The sequence below is a fragment of the Carlito syrichta genome, unplaced genomic scaffold, assembly GCF_000164805.1.
Source record: "Carlito syrichta isolate Samal-C Ts95f unplaced genomic scaffold, Tarsius_syrichta-2.0.1 Scaffold312141, whole genome shotgun sequence".
In the NCBI taxonomy this organism is placed as follows: Eukaryota; Metazoa; Chordata; class Mammalia; order Primates; family Tarsiidae; genus Carlito; species Carlito syrichta.
In genome coordinates this window covers 24,701-47,408 of record NW_007256237.1, presented here as the reverse complement: position 1 = coordinate 47,408, position 22,708 = coordinate 24,701, and the positions used below count along the sequence as shown (strand labels likewise).

Sequence of the window (22,708 nt, the reverse complement as noted above, 5' to 3'; positions counted from 1 at the left end):
TTTTAGAATTTCTTGGCATGCACTTTCTTGTGAAAGAAGCAAACATACTGTGTTAAGATGACTAAAGATGGGCCAGGCTCATGCCTATAATCCCGGCACTTTGGGAGGCTGAGGCAGGTTAATGCTTGAGCCCAGGAGTTGAAGACCAGCCCGGGGAACATAGCCCCATCCCTACAAAAAATTTTTTAAAATTAGCTGGGTCTGGTGATGTGCGCCTGTAGTCCCAGCTGAAGTGGGCTGAAGTGGAAGGATCACCTGAGCCCAGGAGGTCGAGGCTGTGGTGACCCATGATTGTGCCACTGCACTCCAGCCTGAGTGAAACACTTCCCCACCAGCAACAACAAAAAAGATTGTCAGAGGTGAATACTAAAACCAGCAGCCCCAAATGACTGAGGTCCCTTGATTGAAATGTTGTGATGACAGATTTTATATAGAAGCTCTGTTGCCATTGAGCCATCTCTTCTGCCTGAGACTATAATTACTCCTTAGTAGACCCTAACTAAAAACTTTTGTTCTCACCAGATACATAACATCGTGTAGTCTGAATCAAGAACAAAGCCTTCTGAAAGCCCAGAGCAGAAGCCTTTTTGGTCAACATGGAGGGAAAAAGACAGTGAGCTCGAGTGCAGGGAGCCTGGGCTGCCCCTGCTAAGAACTATGCCCCTGCCCAGCCAGGCAAGAACCTGTAGGGATTGTGTGTGTGTGTGTGTGTGTGTGTGTGTGTGTGTGTGTGTGTGTGTGTGTATGGATGTGGACAACTTTCATTCTCTTATTTATATCCTTTTGGTTTATAACATACTCCCCTTTCAGTTGACGTTAAGGAATTATTTGAAACATGTATTTTTTAAAATTTGATTTTGTTGATGATGACCTAAGGGGTGGATCTTTAATTTTCTTCGTATTTAGCCAGGACTTGCAAACCTTTCAGTGTGTGTTGGGATCTTCTGTTGACTTTACCAGCCAATTACTAGAGGTCACTTCCAAGTGGATTTTATTGGTCCTTGCTTAGTAGGAGGTGATGAGAGCAGACTTCCCCCAGGTTTGATGCTTTTCTCTCTTTTGCTTCAGCGACCACTGCTCAGAGCCATCTCCACCAGGTGGCTGGTCAGACCTGGAGGAACAAGGAGCATCATCAGTCCAACAGAGAGTTTGTGTTCAAAGAACCCCAGCAGGTAAATTCCTGTCTCTCCTGCAGCAGTAACAAAGATTTGCTTATAAAGGTCATGTTCACATGGTAGACACTCAGATAAATAGTGACTGCTTAAATGCACTACTGATTAGCAGAGAAGACTGACCATAATAATAATGAAATGGAAAATATTTCAGTTCCTTCCTATGTCTGAGAATTCTTCATAGTCTGCCTCCAGCTATGGTCACATGTTATTGCCATATTGTTTGCAAGGAAGCTCTACCATAATTAGAGCTTGCAGTGGTTATCTGAGTTCTGACAGTGCTAACACCATGCTGTCTTCTGTGCTGCTATAGCAAATTTCTTTGAAATTGGATTGAAGGCGGGCTCGGTGGCTCGGCCTGTAATCCTGTGCCTTGGGAGGCTGAGGTGAGTGGATTGCCTGAGCCTGCGGGTTCGAGACCCGCCTGGGCAACTTGGTGAGACCTCATCTCTACAATAAATAAAAAATTAGCTAGACGTGTAATTCCGGCTACTCGGAAGTCTGAGGCAGAAGGATCGCCGGAGCCCAGCAGGTCGAGGCTGCGGTGGCCGGGAGCAGCCACTGCACTCCAGTCTGGGCGACAGAGTGAGACTCCAACTCAAAAAAAAGAAAGAAAGAAAAAAGAAATTGTATTGAAATTTCAGTTACTACAGCAAAACGTCTGATCTTTAGGGGGCTTTCCCCCCATGGGGAAAAATATAAGAAGCAGTGGAAGATTTACTTTTTAGTAATGTGGGGAAAAGTTTAAAAATCAGACACCTTGCTGTAATAATGATTGCATAGATAATTATTAAAGCTCCTAATTTTATAGTATATCTTTATTTTTATGTAAAGAAGGGTTTTCAAGACCAACTGGCTGCTAGGAAGATTGATCAGTTCTAATTACATCTTCTTACTGTCCTTTTTAGATGTGAAGTAGTTCTAAGAAAGCAGAAACAAAGGTCTCTGGTGTGTAGTTAGAAGTTGGAGTAAAAGTGGGATGGTTTTAAACAGTTTATTTTGGCCAGAAGTGGGAGGATATAGTAAGTCAGTTTCTCTAAGGATTAGGAATCATTCCAGAAGTAAGATCTGCCTGTTTCCTTGCAGGTAGTACGCAAAGCCCCGGAGCCACGAGTGATTGAGTGAGTAATTTGCTGCCTTCATGTAATGTGGCCACAGTGAAATGGAGAGCCTGGAATCTTTCCCTCACCCTGATTTTTCCATCTGGAAAGAAAGGCCAATGAGTGTTTTAATTTTAGGCTGGAACAGTCCCATCTCAGATGCCTTTAAACTTGATCTTTTGAGAAGACTTTCTGAATTTTTGGTGGTATGGAAGATGCAACAAGATCTCTGTATGGTAAACTTTGACTCTGGAGTAGGTTTCCTGGCCCCTTTTCACCAATAAAGTAAACTAAACATCTCTTAGACAGGAGGACTTTTCCTGAGTCACTGAAGCATGGCTCTTCGAGAAGCCTCTAAGTACCATTTTACTTAGCAATGCTTATAAAAACTGCTAGCAGTCTAGTTCACTTAGTAAAACTTAAGTCATTCCAGAAAACTTTAATTATAGTAAAATTCCTCTTGTATTGATTTCTGTCTAAAATGTTCTTATCCAAAATTGATGAGAGACTCTGACTCTTTTCATGCTTGTCAGTTTCCATGTGATATAGACAAATTATCAGTAGAAACTTATTTTAGCAAATTAGCCCTAGGTGTGTGTTCTTGACCATGAGCAATCTGTTTCTTATGCTGTTTGGCCACTTGCAGGTTAGCTTGTATATCTTAGAAAAATTTGAAATGAACACAAATGTCTATACTTTCAAAGAGAATGTCTAGTCTTGACCTTGCCGCTAGCTAGCTATATAACTAGTTCTTAGGTCCATCTCTCTGGCTTTCAGTTTCCTTGTCTGTAAAATTAAGAGTTTGGACTATATAATCACTGAAGGCCCAGGCTAGTTCTAATAGTCTTTGGTTGTTTTAAAAATACCAGTGTGTTATTGCCTTTATTGGTGATAAGGAGAATAAACAAAACCTGAAGCTCCATTGCAAAGTACAGATGGGACATTCTGGCCCCCAAAATGGGCAATTATGAGTTTGCAATTTGGGGAAAAATGACAGAACCCACTTCCTAATTGGCCCTGGATGGTTACTTCTGGTTATCTATAGTTAACAGCACTAGGTTGTTTTTTTAAATAGCCAGAAATGTCGTTCATATTTAAAGTGAGCCAGTTTCTAAATGTGGGCCAAAAATATATCTCATTGAAAATTTTATTCCCTGTGTGTACATGTAAAAATGGATAACAACATTTCAGCTCAAAGGGACTCATACAGCTATCCGAGCTTAGCTCAGAAACTGTGAACTCCTAACTCCTGTGACAGGATGATGTGAAAACTTGTTCTTTATATCATTCTCTGTGACACATCTCCCTTTGAGAAGGATCAACACAGTTGTCTTGATAGGTGTGCCTATCCAGTCTTTGTCACTTTTGTCACCACAGACCTCACCAATCTGCTTATCTGCAGTAGTTTTATACTATTTCACATTTGATTAAATTCAGTAAACTTTTATTGACCATCTGCTGTGTGCAGGCACTGCGAAACAGAATAACCCATTCCCTGCCCTAAGGAGCCCACAGTCTAGTAAATGAAATAGCCATGTAAACAGATAAGTTGTAATCTTGTACATCTTGTCCATGTGTAAGGTCCCAAAAAACACAGATGAGAGGGTTAACATTTGAAAGGGTTAACGGTCAGGAAAGGTTTAGTGGAGGTGATGCTGAACTGGGATTTTTGAAGCGTGAGTTAGAATTTACCCCTGGGTAAAGCTGTAGGTGGTTTGGGTTGGGGACGCTGAGTGGCAGGGAGGCGTTCCAGCAGGTAGAAAAGCATGAGGTCAGAAACATAGTGACGTATTCAAGAGATTCCAAGCAGTCGATTGCTGCTTGAGGATAATGAGTCTGTGGGAGCTGTCAGAAGACGGAGCTGCTTGCATTTATGGGGAGCCAATGAAAGATTTTAATCAGAGGAGGAACCTTGTTAGACATGGATCTCTGAAGGCAACAGAAGCCCAGAGCCTTCAGATGGGCTTGCTACCTGTTAAGTGCATCCTCTATTCCAAATTCTCCAAACAAGCACTGTATTTGATACCTTTTGTGTGATAATCGATGGGGCCATATATGGGTAAAATATAAAAGGGTAGAATCAGGATTTATTTTATTCTAGTTTTTGCCTCTGTGACCTGATCCTGTCAGGTTCTATTTCCAATGCCATTAACGATGACCTCTCATCTCAGTGGGAGGAGAAGGCGGAAGGTCTGCCTCCCTCATAGTAAACGATGTTGGTGAGCCAGGACTCGGCAACTCGAAAGAGTAACTCTTTTTTAAAAAATTTTTATTTTAAAGATGTGGGGTACAATTCAGGGTCAGGGTTAGGTATACAAATAAGAATAACTCGAACTCAGTGGAGTATACTGTTTCGCCTCAGCCTCACAAGTCTATTTCCTTTGCTTCTTTAGCAGAGAGGGTGTATATGAAATCAGCCTGTCACCCACAGGTGTATCTAGGTAAGTGAATCCTCACTAGAATGTGACTATAATTATCACTGAGTTCAGTTTTATAAAATAGTCTACTCCCTTATTTGAAATAGGTTGCTTCTGCCCCTTAAATTCTTGGGGAGCAAAAAATTGGTAATCTCCCCTTATATATAATATAATACTATATAGTATTTCTGGCATTAAAAATTTTTCACATTCCTTCTCTTATTTCCCCCTCAAAGTTTTTTTTTTCACGGGCTTTCTGTCAGATATAATAACTATTCTCCAGTTTTTCAGATGAAGAAATGAGGCCTAGGAAGATTGAGTACTTAATATTAGCACTGCTTCTGGCCTGGACTTCTATGCTATGAGTGCTACATTTTACAAATTATATGTATTGTTATTACAATAATGTAATATTGCTATATTAGGGTGGATTTCAACAAAGTTATAGCATGTATAATTTAAGGCATAGTACGCATTAGTAATTTTTTTAAAATTTATTTATTTTGAAACAGGATCTCACTCTTTTACCCAGGTTGGAGTGCAGTGGCTCACTGCAATGTCAAGCTCCTGAGCTCAAGCGATCCTCCCACCTCAGCCTCCTGAGTAGCTAGAATTACAAGCATATGCCAACACACCTGGCTAACTTTTAAATTTTTAGTAGAGATGGGGTCTTGCTATATTACCCAGACTGGTCTTAAACTTCCTCAAGCAGTCCACCTGCCTTGGCTTCTTAAAGTGTTGGGATTATAGGTGTGAGCCATGCACTCAACTTAATCATTGTTTTTAAAACACTTTGAAAGCATCACCTTAATGCCTGAGTATATTAATTATCATTATAGAGTAATTATAAATTTAAAACAAATATATCAGAACTTATACAGCTAAGTGAATTGCTTAAAAAGAGCTTCTTTTGGACTTGGAAGACTTTGTGAGGTCCATTAGCACTACCATTGTCATAGCCCTTCTTAGAACCCCCTCTTCAAAGAATGTCACCCAAGAAAACCAGTTGCATTATTTTGATTACATCTCATTGCTAACCAGGTGTGACTTCAGGGTCATTCAGAAAATCAAATGCACCTTCAACATAGGGTCATTCAGAAAATCAAATGCACCCTCAAAGAGTAAAAATTGGCTACCACCAAGGCTATTCAAGAGAATGTTCCATGGGCCTTCAGAACATTTCTTAACAAAGGTATCCAGGCCGGGCTTGGTGGCTCAGCCTGTAATCCCGTGCCTTGGGAGGCCGAGGTGAGTGAATTGCCTGAGCCCGTGGGTTCGAGACCCACCTGGGCAACTTGGCGAAACCTCATCTCTACAGTAAATCAAAAAAATTAGCCGGGCATGGTAGCACGTGCCTGTAGTTCCAGCTACTTGGAAGGCTGAGGCGGAAGGATCGCTGGAGCCCAGCAGGTTGAGGCTGCGAGTGGCTGGGAGCGGCCACTACACTCCAGTCTGGGTGACAGAGTGAGACTCCAACTCAAAAAAAAAGAAAAGAAAGGTATCCAAAATTATTTTTAGCTGGATTGGCATTGTTGAAATAAGCACATATATTCAGTGGGAGAGAACCTTCATTAAACTGATTTATTTTGATGCAGTTATAATGATCTCTGGCTTTCCCTAGAATCCGCACAGTCCCAGAAGACCACTAATTGTTTAAATAACACAGGGTCAGACATTTTGTTAGTTGTTCTATTTATTCTTCGCGCTGACCCTGTGAGGTGGGTATCTTCTTCAGGTTACGGATAAGAAAACCAAGATTCAGAGGTTACATAACTTGCCCAAGGTTCCACAGCTAAGCAGTGCTGGAGCAGTCCTTTAACCATGACATGTAAAAGCCCTCACGCATCAGCTCTTTATCCCTCATCCCCTCTTTTATTTGTTTTAACATGACAGGAATTTATTTTACATCTGGAGCATCATGGCCTGGGTGATATTGCTTGTCCTGGGAGATGTTGTCAGATGATTTCATCCACTCATTAGAAGACACATCCAGATTAATTTATTCTGCCAGTGGTTAGAGTCTCATGCATCTTTTCCGTGTTCTTTAGTGATAATGGTTCTTTCTTCATCAAGGGTTTGTTTATATCCTGGCTTTGTTGAAGTAAAAGAAGCCGACTGGGTGTTCGAACAGCTCTGTCAGGATGTTCCCTGGAAGCAGAGGACTGGCATCCGAGAGGGTGAGTTCTTCTCTGAGGTTGAAGTTGTTGCTGCCTGGTCTTCTCTCTGGAATGTTTTCGAATACCCTTCCCTCTTCTCAGCACAGCCAGGCGTAAACAGACATTCAAGACCTGAGACTCTGAGGGTGAGTAGAATTGGCCAATCAAAGGAGGCTGGAGAGGACGACAGGCAGAAGTAGCAGCAGGTGGACGGTCCAGTCATAAGAGAAGGCATGTCAGGAGTAGAGAAGCAAGAGTTCAAGGAACCGAAGGCAGTTTGCTTGGCTGGACTGGGGCTGACGTACCACCTCCCTTTGTGTTTATTCCCAGCCTGTGTTACTTCAGACGGTGCCAACTCTCCACTTCGTAGTCACTTCAGAGCTTTTCTTCCGGCCTTGTTTGTAGACGTTCTCTCATGACCCTTCTCACTGACTCGTTAGTCTCATCTTAACTCTCACTGTGTAAGAGTCTAGTCTCCTTTAGTTTTAACATCTACATGAGGGGGACCGAAAACAGCCCGGAATTTATTTATAAAAAATTGTGTGTGTATTTTTACATATTTAGACTTCACTCACCTTCAAAGTACTCATCGTCTGATGCAACACACCTATCGAGACACTTTTCCCACTGCTCAAAACAGTTTTTTATCTCCTTTGGTCGCTCACTCCTCTCCTACTTGGATAACTGTGGTAAAAACAAAGCAAAACAAAACAAAACAGTTTATCTCAATTTTGATAACTTTTAATGCTTCTGCCATTTTTTGTTTCACTTATTCTACATTGGCAAGACACTTCCCTCTGAGGACTTTCTTCATGGGGGAAGCAAACAAAAAGGTCACTTGAAATAAGATCAGGTGAATAGGGAGGGTAGGTCACGGGGGTCATGCGTTTTTTATCAAAAACTGCTGAATACTCAGCACAGTGTGGGCAGGTGCGTTGTCATGGTGGAAGAATCTGTTTACCACAACTCGGGTTTCTTCCACAAATCATGATGCAACCTTCTTAAAACTTCCAGATAAAAACTTTGGTTGGTTGACTGTTTGATCCGGAGGAACATATTCTGAGGATACTACAAGGGACCGACCTTCCAAAAGATAATTTCAGGTTTTCTGGGATCCCCCTCTTATTCTCCTGAACTTGTAAAGATGACAGTTTATTACCTATCTTGGAATCTGCTCCTCTGTGGGCATCCGTCAGCTAACAGGACCTGTTGTTATACCACAGGTGGTCACTGGGAGGCGTATGTGCTCTTGCAAAGAATTTAAGTTTTCTTGAAAGGAAGAGGAAAGCACATACAGTTATCTCTGTGTCCACAGGGAATTGGTTCCAGGAACCCCCGTGAATACTGAAATCTGTGGGTGCTCAAATCCCTTGTATAAAATAGCATAGTATAAGCTGGGCTCGGTGGCTCAGCCTGTAATCCTGCGCCTTTGGGAGGCTGAGGTGAATGGATTGCCTGAGCCTGCGGGTTCGAGACCCGCCTGGGCAGCGAGACCTCATCTCTACAATAAATCAAAAAACCAGCCGGGCGTGGTAGTGCGCGCCTGTAGTTCCGGCTACTTGGAAGGCCGAGGCGGAAGGCTCGCCGGAGCCCAGCAGGTCGAGGCTGCGGTGGCCGGGAGTGGCCACTGCACTCCAGTCTGGGTGACAGAGTGAGACTCCAACTCAAAATAAATAAATAAATAAATAAAATAAAATAGCATAGTATGTGCATATAACCGACACACATCATTCAGTATGCTTTAAACCATCTCTAGATTACTTATGATACCTAATACAATGTAATTGTTACATAAATGGTTATTATACTGTATTTTTTTCCCTGTGGTTTTGATATAGCAGACACTGCATTGTTTATTTTTCATGTTTTATTGTTATTTTTAATTTTCTTTCAAACATTTTTTGTCCTCGGCTGGTTGACCCTGTGGCTAATTGAATCCGCACATGTGGAACCCGCAGATGCTAAGGGCCAGCCGTCCTGGCTACATTTTTGTTACTCTCACATCAGAAGAGGAGTCAACTTTTTCAGGGGAGCTTTGTCTCAGTTCTCCAGCAGGGCTTTTGGTGACAGCCTTGGCTTTGTTTGCTCTGACATTCCAAGTAGTTGTTAGTTTTAAGCAAACAGTGAAGTAACTCTTTGATCCTTGGCTTTTAAAATCTGTAACATTGAACTAATAATAATTTCTACCTTAAAAGGTTGTTGTGTTAATTTAATGAGATAATATAAGTGCTATACAGAATGCCCAGTACATAGTAAGTCTTCAGTGGATGCTAGCTGCTTTTATTATTGTTGTTCTTATTGTTATTGTGACTGATATAAATTGTGGGAAAAATAGCAGACCTGCGGATAACTCCCTCTCTAAATGAATTTGAACATCAGAAACTTCTGGCTGAAATCAGCTACATGTTACAGTTGGCCGAACACTTTTTCCTTCATTCAGAATCAAAAGGGCGTATACAATGTTGGACTCATAGGTGAACGCTTGTCTTATTTTCTGTGTGGATGTTGGTACCACACATTCCTACCGACAAGGCTTCAGGCTCCAGATCCTGCGTCTCCAGACTGTCCCTGGTCTGAGTCCCAGTGTTCCCCAGTGTGACTTCTCTCTTGCTTATGTCATAACAGATACAAGTAAGTCACACACACACTCTCCTCCGAGCCCTTGCCCATACCGTCTCTTGTCTCGGAGCTCTGACCCATTCTACTCACTAAGTCCCGTGTGCTCTAAAGGTGAAACCTGGGGTCTGAGCCCATCCTTTTCCTTTGTATTTCTCATAGCTTCTTGCACACTGCAAGACACAGAGTTGGCACTTAGTAGGTGAACCCTAAACAGCATGAAACCATTTCAAAGACCCTGTATTTTCTTTCTTAGATATAACATATCAGCAACCAAGACTCACAGCATGGTATGGAGAACTTCCTTACACTTATTCAAGAATCACTATGGAACCAAATCCTCACGTATGTTGAAATATTGTCACTGGTATGGCTTTATAGACGATATACTGTAAGTGCTGAGTACTGTAAAGTAATAATAAATTACCCTGCAGAGATGCATGCTGGTTCCAGTTCAAAAAGTCCTCTGGGTTCAAACACTGAGTCTTTGCCTGTCTTCCTTTATGTGCTTGTGATCACAGATGAACTCAGAGGGTGAGAAAAAACTAGAACTAGGATCAACTGGAACCCCAGGATTTCGGGAAAATGAACTATTTCTTCTCTTAATATCCCACTTCCCCAGAGAAGGGAACCCTTCTGTGTACACCCTGGTGTGCATTTTCTGTGGTGCTGTGTCCTTATGACTGGCCAGTGAGGTCAGAATGTCTTTTTCATTTCTTAGGCTCTTGTTATTTGTGAAAATTCTGGTGTTCTTCTTGTTGACGTTGTATTCATTCTGTGACTGCAGTTCTCAGACTTCTAACCAATTACTGGTTTGGCTTGTTTCAGCTGCTGCTTTTGTTTTTAAAAATTTCCATGACAGTAGACAAAGACATTTTAGTATATAAATTAAGCTTGTCCAGAGGACGGAATCAAGGTCCAAGGAATAGCTCCCTGTTTAGTCCCTGGAATCTTGCCTTTGGCAAATAATATTATGCTTTACTGACAGACACTTTGAAGCACATCAAGTTTTGCTTATGGCATTGGGATACGCAGAAATGTGACACATTACAGAGCTTCTACTAATTTGTAATCACAAACTGCCACTTAACTACGACGTTCAGGTATGAAACACTGACTGAGGATGCGTGACTCTTTCACGTGAGGAGATAGTTACATGCTTTGGTTTCACTGAGAATGAGATCCAGGGAAGTATCGAGACCCTTTATATATGGGGTTGACTGGGCAACATGGAAAGAATGAAATCAGACCAGTCCAACACAGGCTGCTGCCCTCATTTCTGTCAGAACTAATTTATTTTCTTGCCAGCAATTATAGCAGAGAAGTTGAGGGTTAGACTGCATGTGGGGAAGAAGCCCTTTCTCATTTATTTTAGTTAATCTTTTAGAGCAGGGTGTCTCCACCTTGGTACTCTTGACATTTCAGGCTGGGTAATTCTCGTGGGCCTGTCTTGTGCAATGCAGGGTGTTTTGCAGTATCCATGACCTCTACCCACCCCTCACCAGTCGTGACAAACCAAAATAACTCAAGACATTGTCAGACATCTGCCGGGGGTAAAATTGTCCCTGGTTAAGAACCACTCTTTCAGAATAAATGTGAGGCACACAGTAGCCTGTTATTGTCGGATACTTTGGGAACATTTTGGTAACTCTTCAAAAGAGTTGTTTTTATGACAGTCCTTTTTTTAAAATGTAAGTAATATGTGCTTATTATTGAAAATTTAGAAGCTGCAGATAAACATAAAGAAGAATAGCAAAAGGTTGATAATTCTTCTACCTGATGTTCTGTTTTCAGTCTATTTCATTTTAGGCAAATATATGTAGAGAATCTTTTTTTTATAAAAATAAAATAAATTTTGTGTATAACACTTCATTTAACTGTGTGTCACTAACATGCTACAGTATCATTAAATATTCTACAACATCCTATCTTATAGCTGCATGATATTCCATGATTTATGTGTACTGTAATTTTTCAAACAGTCCTTTTTTGTTTGGTATTAAGGTGTTCAAATTAGAATTCTCTAATTTGAATTTGCTGGCTCATAACTTTGTATTTATTGCTAATATATTTAGTTCACTTATATATGGTCTTGAACAAAAGCAAAGGGGTTTTGTTTTCCCAGATGTTTTTAAAGGAAGACTTGCTATTTTTAAAGGAAGACTTGCTATATATGTATGTTGGGAATACTTGTTTAATTTTATTCAATTTTATTCTATTTTATTTATTTATTTATTTATGAGTTGGAGTCTTACTCTGTCGCCCAGGTTGGAGTGCAGTGGCATGCTCATGGCAACCACAGCCTCGACCTGCTGGGCTCAGATAATCCTCCTGCCTCAGCCTTCCAAGTAGCTGGAACCGTAGGTGTGTGCCACTGTGCCCAACTAATTTTTTTTATTATTATTATTGTAGAGATGAGGTCTTGCTAAGTTGCCCATGCTGGTCTCGAACCCCTTGCCTCTGCTTCCCAAAGTGGTGGGATTACAGGTGTGAGCCACCACACCTAGCCTTAATTTTAAAAATGTTATTTCCTCAAGCTTAATATTCCATAGCAAAGGAGCAAGTTCAATCATAGGTTTTTAAACTTCTTTTATTCTTAGTTCAAACTAAATCTTAGTGAACCCAGTGGAAAAAACAAATCAAAGGCTTGACAGGCTGGGAGTCCCACCAACTTAACCTTTTCTGTCTCCTGCTACAGACCCAGAGGCACCTCTGTGAGACCCTGGACTCTATGAAACACTGTTTGAAATCCACTGAATAGGTCCTTTTACTTCTGAGATTCATATTTTCTCATCCCCTTTTTCTCAAGTGTCTTTTAAGGATAGAATGTCTTCACTGAACAGTGAGATGATGCTATATTTTAATTTAGACATTCAGTTCTGAAGGATCCATATATAGAGTATTGGTTGAAGAGTCTAAATAAACCCTCTAGTTCATTATCCCCTTTTTCCTTCTGTACTTCACTACCAAAAATAACCAGGAAAAATATACCTACTTAGAAACATAATGCAAACTTTGTGTTATCATGGCACTCAGTCCCTAAGCATGTCAGGGAAGTGCTAATTGAATTCTTAGTCAAATTGTAGGAAATGCATCTCCCTCCTTTACATTCTTGTTTTTCTTGTTAAGTGTATAATTCTAGTGTCTGATTTTTATCTCCATGAAGATAAATTTAAAGCTGTAAAATAAATAGGAAATACAGCTTGCCAACATTATTATTGGAATTCCACTTTGGAATTTCTTCTTTTGTACGTAGGTTAGTTTAATAACATTTTTGTTTTATGAAGGTGGATTTTATGTGTTTTTCTACCACAATAGAAAAAGAGAGAGAGAGAGAAAATGCATAAACTTGCAACTTTCAGAGGCTTCCTGAGTTTCCTCAGGTGTCCCATTGGCCAGCTGATGTTGCTGTTTATTTTTTCTTAATCCCCTGCTTAGAATATAATACTAATATCCACAACAAGGAATTCCAGCTTTAACCATAGTTTTCACAATATATTAAAGCTGGCTGATTCTCACATATGCTTCCCTGGCTTCACTTGACAATAGCCATGGGATAACTTAATAATTTTTTTTTTTTGAGTTGGGGTCTCACTCTGTTACCCATGCTGGAGTACAGTGGCATGCTCACTGCCACCGCAGCCTCAACTTGCTGGGCTCAGGTGATCCTTCTGCCTCAGTCTTCCAAGTAACTGGAATTACAAGCATGTGCCACCATGCCTGGCTAATGTTCTTTCTTTTTTTTTTTTAATTGCAGAGAGGAGGTCTTGCCACATTGCCCAGGCTGGTCTCGAACCCCTGGGCTCAGGCAGTCCTCTCAACTTCCATCTCCCAAAGTGCTGGGATTACAGGCGTGAGCCACCACGCCCAGCATACTTAATAATATTAATATTATCTTTCCTTCACTACCAAGAGACTTTTGCGTTCTTTAAAGTAGCAGCTCTTGAAGTATAATCTGTGAATCCCTGGAGAATTCATGAAACCCTTTGGGGAATCCACAAATGATACCATTTTCACAGTAATGCTGAGACCAAATGCATTTCACATTTTTGAATTTGTACTGATGGCACAAAAGTAATGGTGGAGAACACGCTGGCCCCTGGCATGAGTCAAGTTATTGCCGCCAGACTGAACCAGTAGTCACTGTGTTTTTCATCGCCATGCACTTCCGGTCTAAAGTGTTTTAAGTACTGGCTTCACTTAAGAATGTCCCTCGATGAAGCAGTAAATGTTTTATTAAATCGAGTCCTTTGGGTAAATGTCTTCTTACTAGTTTTCTTGGTGACATTGGAAATTCACCTAAAGCACTTCCGCTACAACCCACAGTGCGGTTGTTTGAGCTTTAAGCCAAACTAGCTACTTTCTTCATGGATCATTTCCACTTACAAGAAAACTGACAGACTGGTTATTCAGACTTGAGTATCTTGCAGACATTTCCTCATAAATGAAGTGAATGTCACTTGAAAAAAAAATGGACAGGATTTATTGCTAATGATAACAGCTGAGTTTTCAAGTGAAAATTAAAATATTGGAAAACTGATATCTGACACTTTGAGCCTAACCTATTATTATTATTATTATTTTGAGTCAGAGTCTCACTCTGTCATTCAGGCTGGAGTGCAATGGCATGCTCACAGCCACCACAGCCTCAACCTGCTGGGCTCAGGTGATCTGTCCACCTCAGCCTTCCAAGTAGCTGGACCTACAGGCACTCACCATCATGCCTGGCTTGTTTTTTGATTTATTATAGGGACAAGGTCTCACCAAGTTGCCTGGGCTGGTCTCGAACCTCTGGGCTCAGAGTATCCTCCTGCCTTGGCCTCCCAAAGTGCTGGGATTATAGGGGTGAGCCACTGTGCCCGGTTATGTTCCCATTATGTAGATGTTTCTGATGAGATCGGTGGTAATTTTCACAAATGTGATTTTTTTTTTTGTTACTGTATGATGAAATGTGTCAGCTTCTAGAAGAGCTATGGAGCTCATTTTCCAGATGACCAATGGTTGATATGACAAAACCATTAAAGCTCCATTCAAAGTGCAAGCTGGAACAAAGGTTTTAAATGTAAAAGAATGTGAAAAATTTGGTATGGTTTCAGTTTCCACATTGTAGCTAACGTTTAAGAAATCAGCACTTGTTGAATTTGGGCATAAATTGAAGAATATCTACAGTTATTTGAAAAGGCTATAAACTACATGCCTGTGTGAAATCAGGTCTATTTCTTCATATACTTCAAAAAAAGGCATATTTTAACAGTGACTGCAGAAGCAGATATGAGAATCAGCTCTCTTCTATCATCAGATGTTAAAGCAATTTACAAAACAAATCCACTCTTCTCATCATTTCTTTATATTGGGAATTATAGTTACTTTTCATTAAAATATTATGTTGCAAGTAATGGGTTTGTTTTGCAATTTAACTGAATAACCAATAGCTTAAATTTTTCAGTTTTAATTTTAGATATGGCAAATACCAAAGGCTGTACCCATACAAAGTTCTTTGAGGTCTGCAATACTTTTTAACAATATACACTTTATATAAATAAATAAATACACTTCAAACTTGAACCACTGTTCCAAAGGAAGCCCTGTAAAGCACTTGAGTTTTCTGGGAAAAAAGACAATTCTAGCAAGAACCAGTACAAGCGCTGCTGTTTGTTGCTCCCAAGTACAACCTGAGGTCAAGGATCATGGCTTCCTGTAGTGTGTGTAGCAAGACAGTGCCAGATAAAAACTCTATCGGTGAACTTGGTGCCCAGGAGGCAGGGCTTGTGCAGTCTGTCTTTCGTACAAGTTCATGGTTTACACACTTGTTCAGAGCACGTCATGATTCCCCTTCTGTAGAGAAAAATATCTTTCCCCTTCAGGTTCTGTTTTTAGGAAGTTAGCCACCCTGGAAGTATTAAATATCTTTTTTAAAAGAGCAATTCTGCCCTTCAGGATAAAATAAAAGTGGACCAGACAGCGGGCCACCCAGCAGGAAAATTGTTGCACTCTTGGCGGCTTCAGTCTAGGTCTGCCAGGTCCTTGGCTACATGTCAGCTTTACTGATCCTTAATGACTTACCAGGCCACTGCCCTAAATATCCTGACCATTTCTTCGTTGCCAGGGTCATGTATTTAACATGGAAAGGTTGAGGTGAGTGGACAGGCCTGGTCACCACGGCACTGACAAACCAAATCTAGTACTTTTATAAAGTTACAGAGGTCAGTTTGCTTCAACATAAAAATGGTGGGAAGAAGTTAAACCACTCTTCTTGCCTTTTGTCTGTTGCATTCCAAGTGGTTTGCTTATCCCACGCCTGGTTTATAACTGACTGATTCTGCCCTTTCTTTCTGTTTTTTCTTGGTGGCTGCCACCTTTATATCTCTGTCTCTGCCCTCTTCTTGGCCTGTGTCCTACAGTGGCATCCCGTGCTGAGCACACTGAAGAGCCGCATTGAAGTGAACACCGGCCACACCTTCAACTCCTTGCTCTGCAACCTTTACCGAAGTGAGAAGGACAGTGTGGACTGGCACAGTGATGATGAGCCCTCCCTGGGGAAGTGCCCTGTCATCGCATCGCTTAGTTTTGGTGCCACACGCACTTTTGAGATGAGGAAGAAGCCGCCGCCTGTGAGTCTTCTCTTTTTCTTATGCTCCTCCTACCTCCTGTTATCCTGTGAAAAAAGTAGAGCCTTCTACCTTCAGATCTAGAGGATGGGAGTACGCGTTTTGCTGATGAAACCGCTTCGAGTGGTTCCTCACCTCATGGGTGGCTTTTGACTTCCAGAGTGCCCATTCATTCACTTGCTTGTCCAGTAGGAATTGCCTGCCCTGTGCCCCATGCTAGGGGCTCATTTCCACTGTGGAAAGGACAGACACAGCTCCCTGTCCTCATGGAGATACGGGCCAGTGGGGCTAGGCAGCCATTGCAGATTACTCAGACTGCAATTGCGATGCATGCCGTGAAGGAACTTGTAGAGAGCTCAGCTCGGGGGCAAGAAGGCAGAGGCAGGGGGCTCAAGGAGGATGCCTCTGAAGAAGGTTTCTTTGAGGTGTTCTTCCTGGTGATGTAATGTAAGCTTGCTTGTAAGGAACATTATACGTAGCCTCATCCCTTCTTAGCCGTCTCCTGAAAAACAGATGAATCTGTGACTTCAGAGAGAGGAAACTCAAGCCAGATGCTATGAGGTGGTGATATGTCCGTGGTCAGGTAGATAATAGTGACTAAATTGTAGGATAACTTCAGTCTTCCACCCAAACTCTTACCTAGATTGTGTGACATTCAAGTGATGCTAGGGTTATTAGTTTTTTAAAAATCAGCCAGGCTCGGTGGCTCAGCCTGTAATCCCGGCTTTGGGAGGCTGAGGTGAGTGGATTGCCTGAGCCCGCGGGTTTGAGACCCGCCTGGGCAACTTGGCGAGACCTCATCTCCACAATAAATCAAAAAATTAGCTGGGCGTGGTAGTGCGCGCCTGTAGTCCCAGCTACGCGGAAGGCTGAGGCAGAAGGATCATCGGAGCCCAGCAGGTCAAGGCTGTGGTGGCCAGGAGCGGCCACTGCACTCCTGTCTGGGCGACAGAGTGAGACTCCAACTCAAAAAAAAATCAAAAGTGTTCATTTCTTAGGACTAAGAAAGACAGTGGGACTCCAAGAAAAGCGAATCCTCTGCCAAATTATCTTATTTTCAGGGTTTGTGCCTTTTCCTAAGCAGTGTTCCTGATCATTCAGCTCATAACATTAAGCCAGACCCAACAGGCTGTTTTTTGGCTCTGACCTAATCCAGACCACATCATTATCAGCCAGCCATGCTCATGTCTGTTCTTCATTAGATATACTTCTCTAAGGATGCAATTGATAGACCGGGTGTTTTCCTCACGTGCATTTGGGTTTCCATGCCTGGTATTTTGAAGCATATTGTGTTATTCTGCACATATGCCACGGAGCACCTTTTGTTGGTATAATTTCCTTTGATTACGTTTTCTTTGCTTTTGTTTATGGAGAAATTTTAATCATCGTTAGCAGGAGATTATCATTTGCCAGTGCCTTATGGAGTGAACCTGCTCCCTGCACACTTTGAACGGTCTTCATTTATACTGGCAAGGAGCCCACTCACGAACCAGAGTTCACTTGAGAATCAGACAGCCCAGCCTTTGCTATCTGCTTTTTAGGTATGGTTATACTTAATGTACATAGACTTGTATTCAGTTAAATACCAATCTCACACGTGTGAAGAGTTCGTCCTGTCCTTAGTAAGACTCCTGTGATAGAAAAAAACCACTGTGTCTCATTATTTAAGTTCAGACTGTCTTTTCAAGTCAGGCACATGGAACATCATATTTTGGTCAGGGGTGGTCCTCGGACTGCAGCTGTAGCAGTGAACAAGATGGAATCGTCTTTCTCCTGCTGGAGCTCATTTGTCCCCTGCTATCCAGCGCTTTCCGCCAGAGCTGTCGTTCTGTCCTTCTGACTACCGAACAAGCTGTAGTATGCGTCACCTTTGGCATAATCCTGGGCTTCAGTTCTTCACAGTTACTTTCTCTGTTGCAAAGTATCTACTTACTGTTTCTTTACACTTATACATTCACCACCACCCCCTTTAAAAATTTTTTTGGCTTATGGATAGATTTGGAGCTTAGGAATTCCCGAAGTATGCTTTCTGGATAATTAGTTTTACTGTACAGACAGTTTCCAACTATTAAGCATTAACAGTGTTCTGGTGCCCAGAAATACCCTATTCCTTTTCCTCTCTAGGCAGCTGAAGCTCTTCCTTTTCTCATATAAAGACATAATACACGGGCTGGGCACGGTGGCTCATGCCTGTAATCCTGGCAATTTAGGAGGCTGAGATGGAGGATCACTTGAGCCCAGGAGTTTGAGACCAGCCCATGTAACATAGTGAGACCCCATCTCTATAAAAATAGAAATAAATGAAAATGAAGACATAATACATGGTGACCAAGAGCTATTTCTTAGTAATACACTTTGGTTATGTTATAGGTTAGTGTGTGGGTGGAGAACATAACTTCCACGTATAGCATTGTTTTTGTGGGTAGCTGTTTGGAACAAAATGTTTGCTTATGGGGAGACTACCCACACCCTATACGGAGGGTTTCTCTTCACCTCGGCCTGCTTGGAGTCTGTTTTGGTGAACGTGAGTGTCAGCATCGGCATGACACACTCAAAAGTGGTGAAGTCCCATTAATTGTCTGCCTGTGGCAGGGGAATCTGCAGTAGAATAATGGTGGCTGATTTATGAAAATACAGACCTAATAAGCAAGAAAATTTGAGATTTTGAAACAAAGTTGGCTTGAGGAAACGGATTTGGGAAGAAATATAAATATGTCAGTACCTCAGATTATTGATTCTAGTTAGTAGGTTGTGGTTTCTGGTGTAGTCTTAGCTATGATTGAATTTGATGCAATTTTTGTGTATCCTCCCAATTCTGGCTTTTGTTGAAGATGGGGAAATTGAATGTCAATGTATTTAAGATTATCGTCACACGAGTACAGCTTAAAAATAACTTTTTTTTTTCAGGGCCTGTAAGTTCCATTCTTGTATAAACAGGACACAAGTTTAAACTTTTGGAAAGACTTCTTCAGGTTTCATTAACAGATTCCAACAATCTGGGGTACCACAAATGTAGCAGCCTTTCTTTGAGTTGACTGCCTTGGAGATATATCTAGAGTACGTCATCTTTATCTTATAAATGATTCTGTTTTCTGAAGGATTGAAAGGAAATGGTTATTGCAACTCTTTGTCTACTTTTCTATCTAAATTCAGGTGATAACTCTGAGAACATGACTCATGATTCATGCAACCCAAGGTAAAAGCATAAATTAAAAAATATAAATTATGTTAGTTTCCTGTGTGGGGTTTGTAGGAGTCTGACTTCCTGTAATTCTTAGGGACCTATCTCATCGTGTCACTACAGATTGTAATTGTCATGTCTGTCAAGACACTTGGAATATGTTAAGGTTGTGGGAGGGAATCTTTCAAACTCCTGTTAGCTCTGATCTATTGGAGGAGAAACTAGTACCTTTTGGACTTGAGTCACAATTTCTCATCTGAAGCGGACATGGAAGAGTCATGAGATTTCCTGCCCTTCATTCAAGGTTGCAATTTTGAAACAGAAAAGCATTTGTTTTGAAAAGGAAGAAGCATTTGTTTTGGGCCCCTTTTAAACAGTCTTGATTTTTTAAAAATTCAAAATCTTCTAGCCTTGCAGCAGTTGTTTGTTTTGCAGTCTGGCACCTTGAGCACATTTCTAGCTGCTCATCCTCTGAAAGCTGCCTCAGTTCCACACACTATGTTCTAGTAGCTTCTGCCTGTGCTGAGATGGTAAGGAGATCTTGTTTCCTAAGCTCCAGTGCCTCTCTGATTCATGCAGTTGGCTCAGTCAGCTTCACGCATATGTCATCTCTGGGATTAAACATCTCACTCCTCCAAGGTGCCGATCCGTTTTTCACTGTCCTCTAGTCCGTTTTTCACTGTCCTCTAGTCCAGCGGTCCCCAGCCCTTTTGGCACCAGGGACCAGTTTTGTGGAAGACAGTTTTTCCACAGACCCAGAAGGGTGGTGGGAGGGATGTCAGTCAAACTCACTGCTAATGATAATCTATATTTGCGGCCACTCCCAGTGCTAGCATCACTGCCTCAGCTCCACCTCAGATCATCAGGCGTTCGATTCTCATAAGGAGCGCACAACCTAGATCTCTCACATGATAAACTAATGAGAAACTAATCACGCCTCTGAGAAACTAATGCTGCAGCTGATCCGACAGAAGCGGGAGCTCGGGCAGTAATGCAAGCGATGGGGAGTGGTTGTAAATACAGGGGAAGCATCGCTCACTCGCCCACTGCTCTTCCCCTGCGTGCAGCCCAGTTCCTAATGGGCCACGAACCAGTACTGGTGCATGGTCCAGGGTTGGAGATCCCTGCTCTTGTCCAAGTCTGCCAGCTCTGCTCCTTCATTCTGACTTGAGAGAAAATTGCCATTTCTGTTAATAAGATGACTCTCTTTACTTGGGCGCGTCAACTTCTTTGCACTTGCTTTTCTATTCACCCCAATTCCTTCTTTTGTTTAGTTCAAATCAAAGCCTGAGTGAGGAGCACCTTATCTATATTCTGGCCAGTGTCAGGCTGTCTGTCTTAAGACCAAGGCAAAATTTGCCAGATATACTTCAGTAAATCTTTTTTATTTTATCAGGCTGGGCTCATTACAGCTTTTACACTTCTTAGCCCAAACCAGTTGTACTTTTCAAACTACATCATGTCCCTGTTTGCAAAGATGAGTCTGGTTCTTTTTCTAGCTAGCTTTAATTCTATACTGAAAAGCAAGCTGGAAAGGAAACTACAAAAGCCATTTGGCAGGCTGCTATTTCTCTGTCGGTTACCATGGAAACAGTGAGGGTTGGGGGTTTATTAGATAATAGCAGGAAGTTTGTGATGCACTGGAGGTTTAGATGCCAAAGCCTTGCTTTTCTAGCAAATTTCCCCTGGATAAACTGTTCTTCATCAGCTGCAACCTGCAAGTGTAAAGGGCTTCTGTCCACCTCAGGGTGGTTGAGCTGAGGCAAGCAGGACCTTTCTCTCACCGGTCCTCCCTAGTCCTTCTGGAGCATGTGAGCCCTGTTCATAGCACCAGAAGAGATGGTTGTAAATGCAAGTCTCACGGTCGAGACTCGGAGAGCCCTCGGTGAATTAGAGGTCCCGTGACCTCCCTTGCCATTTGGTTGGAGTTTTCTGTATACTACTGAAAAGAGTGGAGTATAAAAAAGTCAGTCTGATCATAAATATTAGTGTGTTTTCTAGAGCTGTAGAGAAAATGAAGATATCGGAGCCCCAAGTAACATGACGCTGAATGGCGTAGCATCAGTTAAGATGGAGCAGCGCTTCACAGAGCGGTGACTCACCTCCTGGCCAGCAGTCCCGTTGCTGCTGTTGCCGGCACCCATCCTTATTCTTTCATCCTTGTTCATCCAGCTGCGGGCCGTAACGCGTCTCCTGAGCAGCCGCAAGAAATACTTGAAAGACATTGTTGGTAACCGTGATCACTTTCAAACATGCCCTAATGAGACTTTAAAATTCGAGTTTTGTTTCCTGTTTCTGCCCCTGATCTTGGTACCAAGGACTTAACTCCTTTCTCATAAATGGGAATGATAATTGGTGGCCGCTTACGGGAGTAATCTGAGTTTTCCCGTGAAAGTTGTTGCAGTAATTAGTGAACTTTTAAGCTAGTATAAATGGCAGGTGCCTTGATGACTTTTCAAATGTGGAAATGGAGAAAGGAAATGAATAGCAGTGAGACTAAACTCCAAGGTACCCTTGGTTGGCAAAATGGCATTCATGGAGAGCATACGGGGAAGTCATGGGGAGGGTGAGATAGCTGGCAGATGAGAGGTGATGACTGAGTTTTAAGCTCCTATCTCTGGGGAGTTTAATGGTTTTGAGAGAGTGAGAGCGAGGGGGTAAATGAATGTGTGTATGTGTGTGAAGCCGATCACGACGGGCAGTCCTGTTAGGACTTGAATGATCCTCAGACTTAAGGTTCTTCGTGGGTTGGAACCATCATTTGCTCCTGTGGGGCTTGTCTCAGGCTAGAATCCAGGCCCTGATGCCCACTGGGAGTAACTCACTTTTCCAACGAGCCTCCCAATTTTATATTGCCAGGGCAGCACTTTTAGTTTTAGGAGGACAGCTGTTTCCAAGCGATCCATTGTGTTTCTGTGTGTGCCGTGACCAGGCTGGGGTCAGCTTACAAACCTGACTTTTCTTAGACCTTGTCTCAGTGAAAGACTTTTACCTCCCCTTTGCTGTGCCCTGGAGAACTGTTCCTATGCCATCTGGTGATTTTCTCATCTTTCGCAAGTCACGTTTTCACAGAGGATGGCGTTTTAGCTGAGGCAGGAAAGAGCTAAGTGTGTTAAGGAAGGGAAAGGAGGCCCTGCCCTAGAGCAGAGCAAGCCGTCACGAGGCGCATAGCAGGCGATGAGACTGGGAAGGTGGCAGGGGCTGGGCCGCACCGAGACTCGTGAGCGTCAGGAAGGCATGTGTGTTATTTTGCATGCATCAAGAAGCCAGTGAGATGTGCTAAGCAGAAGAGTGCCCCGGTCTGATTGGCCATCTTAAAAGGTCAATTGCATTGACCCCGGTCTGATTGGCCGTCTTAAAAGGTCAATTGGTTGCTATTGCATGGAGCCTGGGTGAGAAAGGAACACGACCAGAAGGAAGGAGACTAGTCAGGGGTTGTTGGACCTTGTGGGGAGGGG

The 22,708-nt window shown here is 42.2% G+C and overlaps 1 protein-coding gene across 1 annotated transcript in view; it reads left to right on the top strand.

Moving 5' to 3' along the window:
* The first annotated feature begins 317 nt into the window (after positions 1-317).
* Positions 318-22,708, top strand: part of ALKBH3 (alkB homolog 3, alpha-ketoglutaratedependent dioxygenase) — a 35,127-nt gene continuing 12,736 nt past the window's right edge. The window contains 8 exon segments of the mRNA XM_008069611.2: positions 318-359; positions 523-675; positions 1,069-1,172; positions 2,259-2,293; positions 4,666-4,713; positions 6,763-6,866; positions 9,718-9,806; positions 15,863-16,072. Of these exon segments, the coding sequence (XP_008067802.1) occupies positions 597-675; positions 1,069-1,172; positions 2,259-2,293; positions 4,666-4,713; positions 6,763-6,866; positions 9,718-9,806; positions 15,863-16,072 (669 nt within the window). The 5' untranslated portion in view covers positions 318-359; positions 523-596.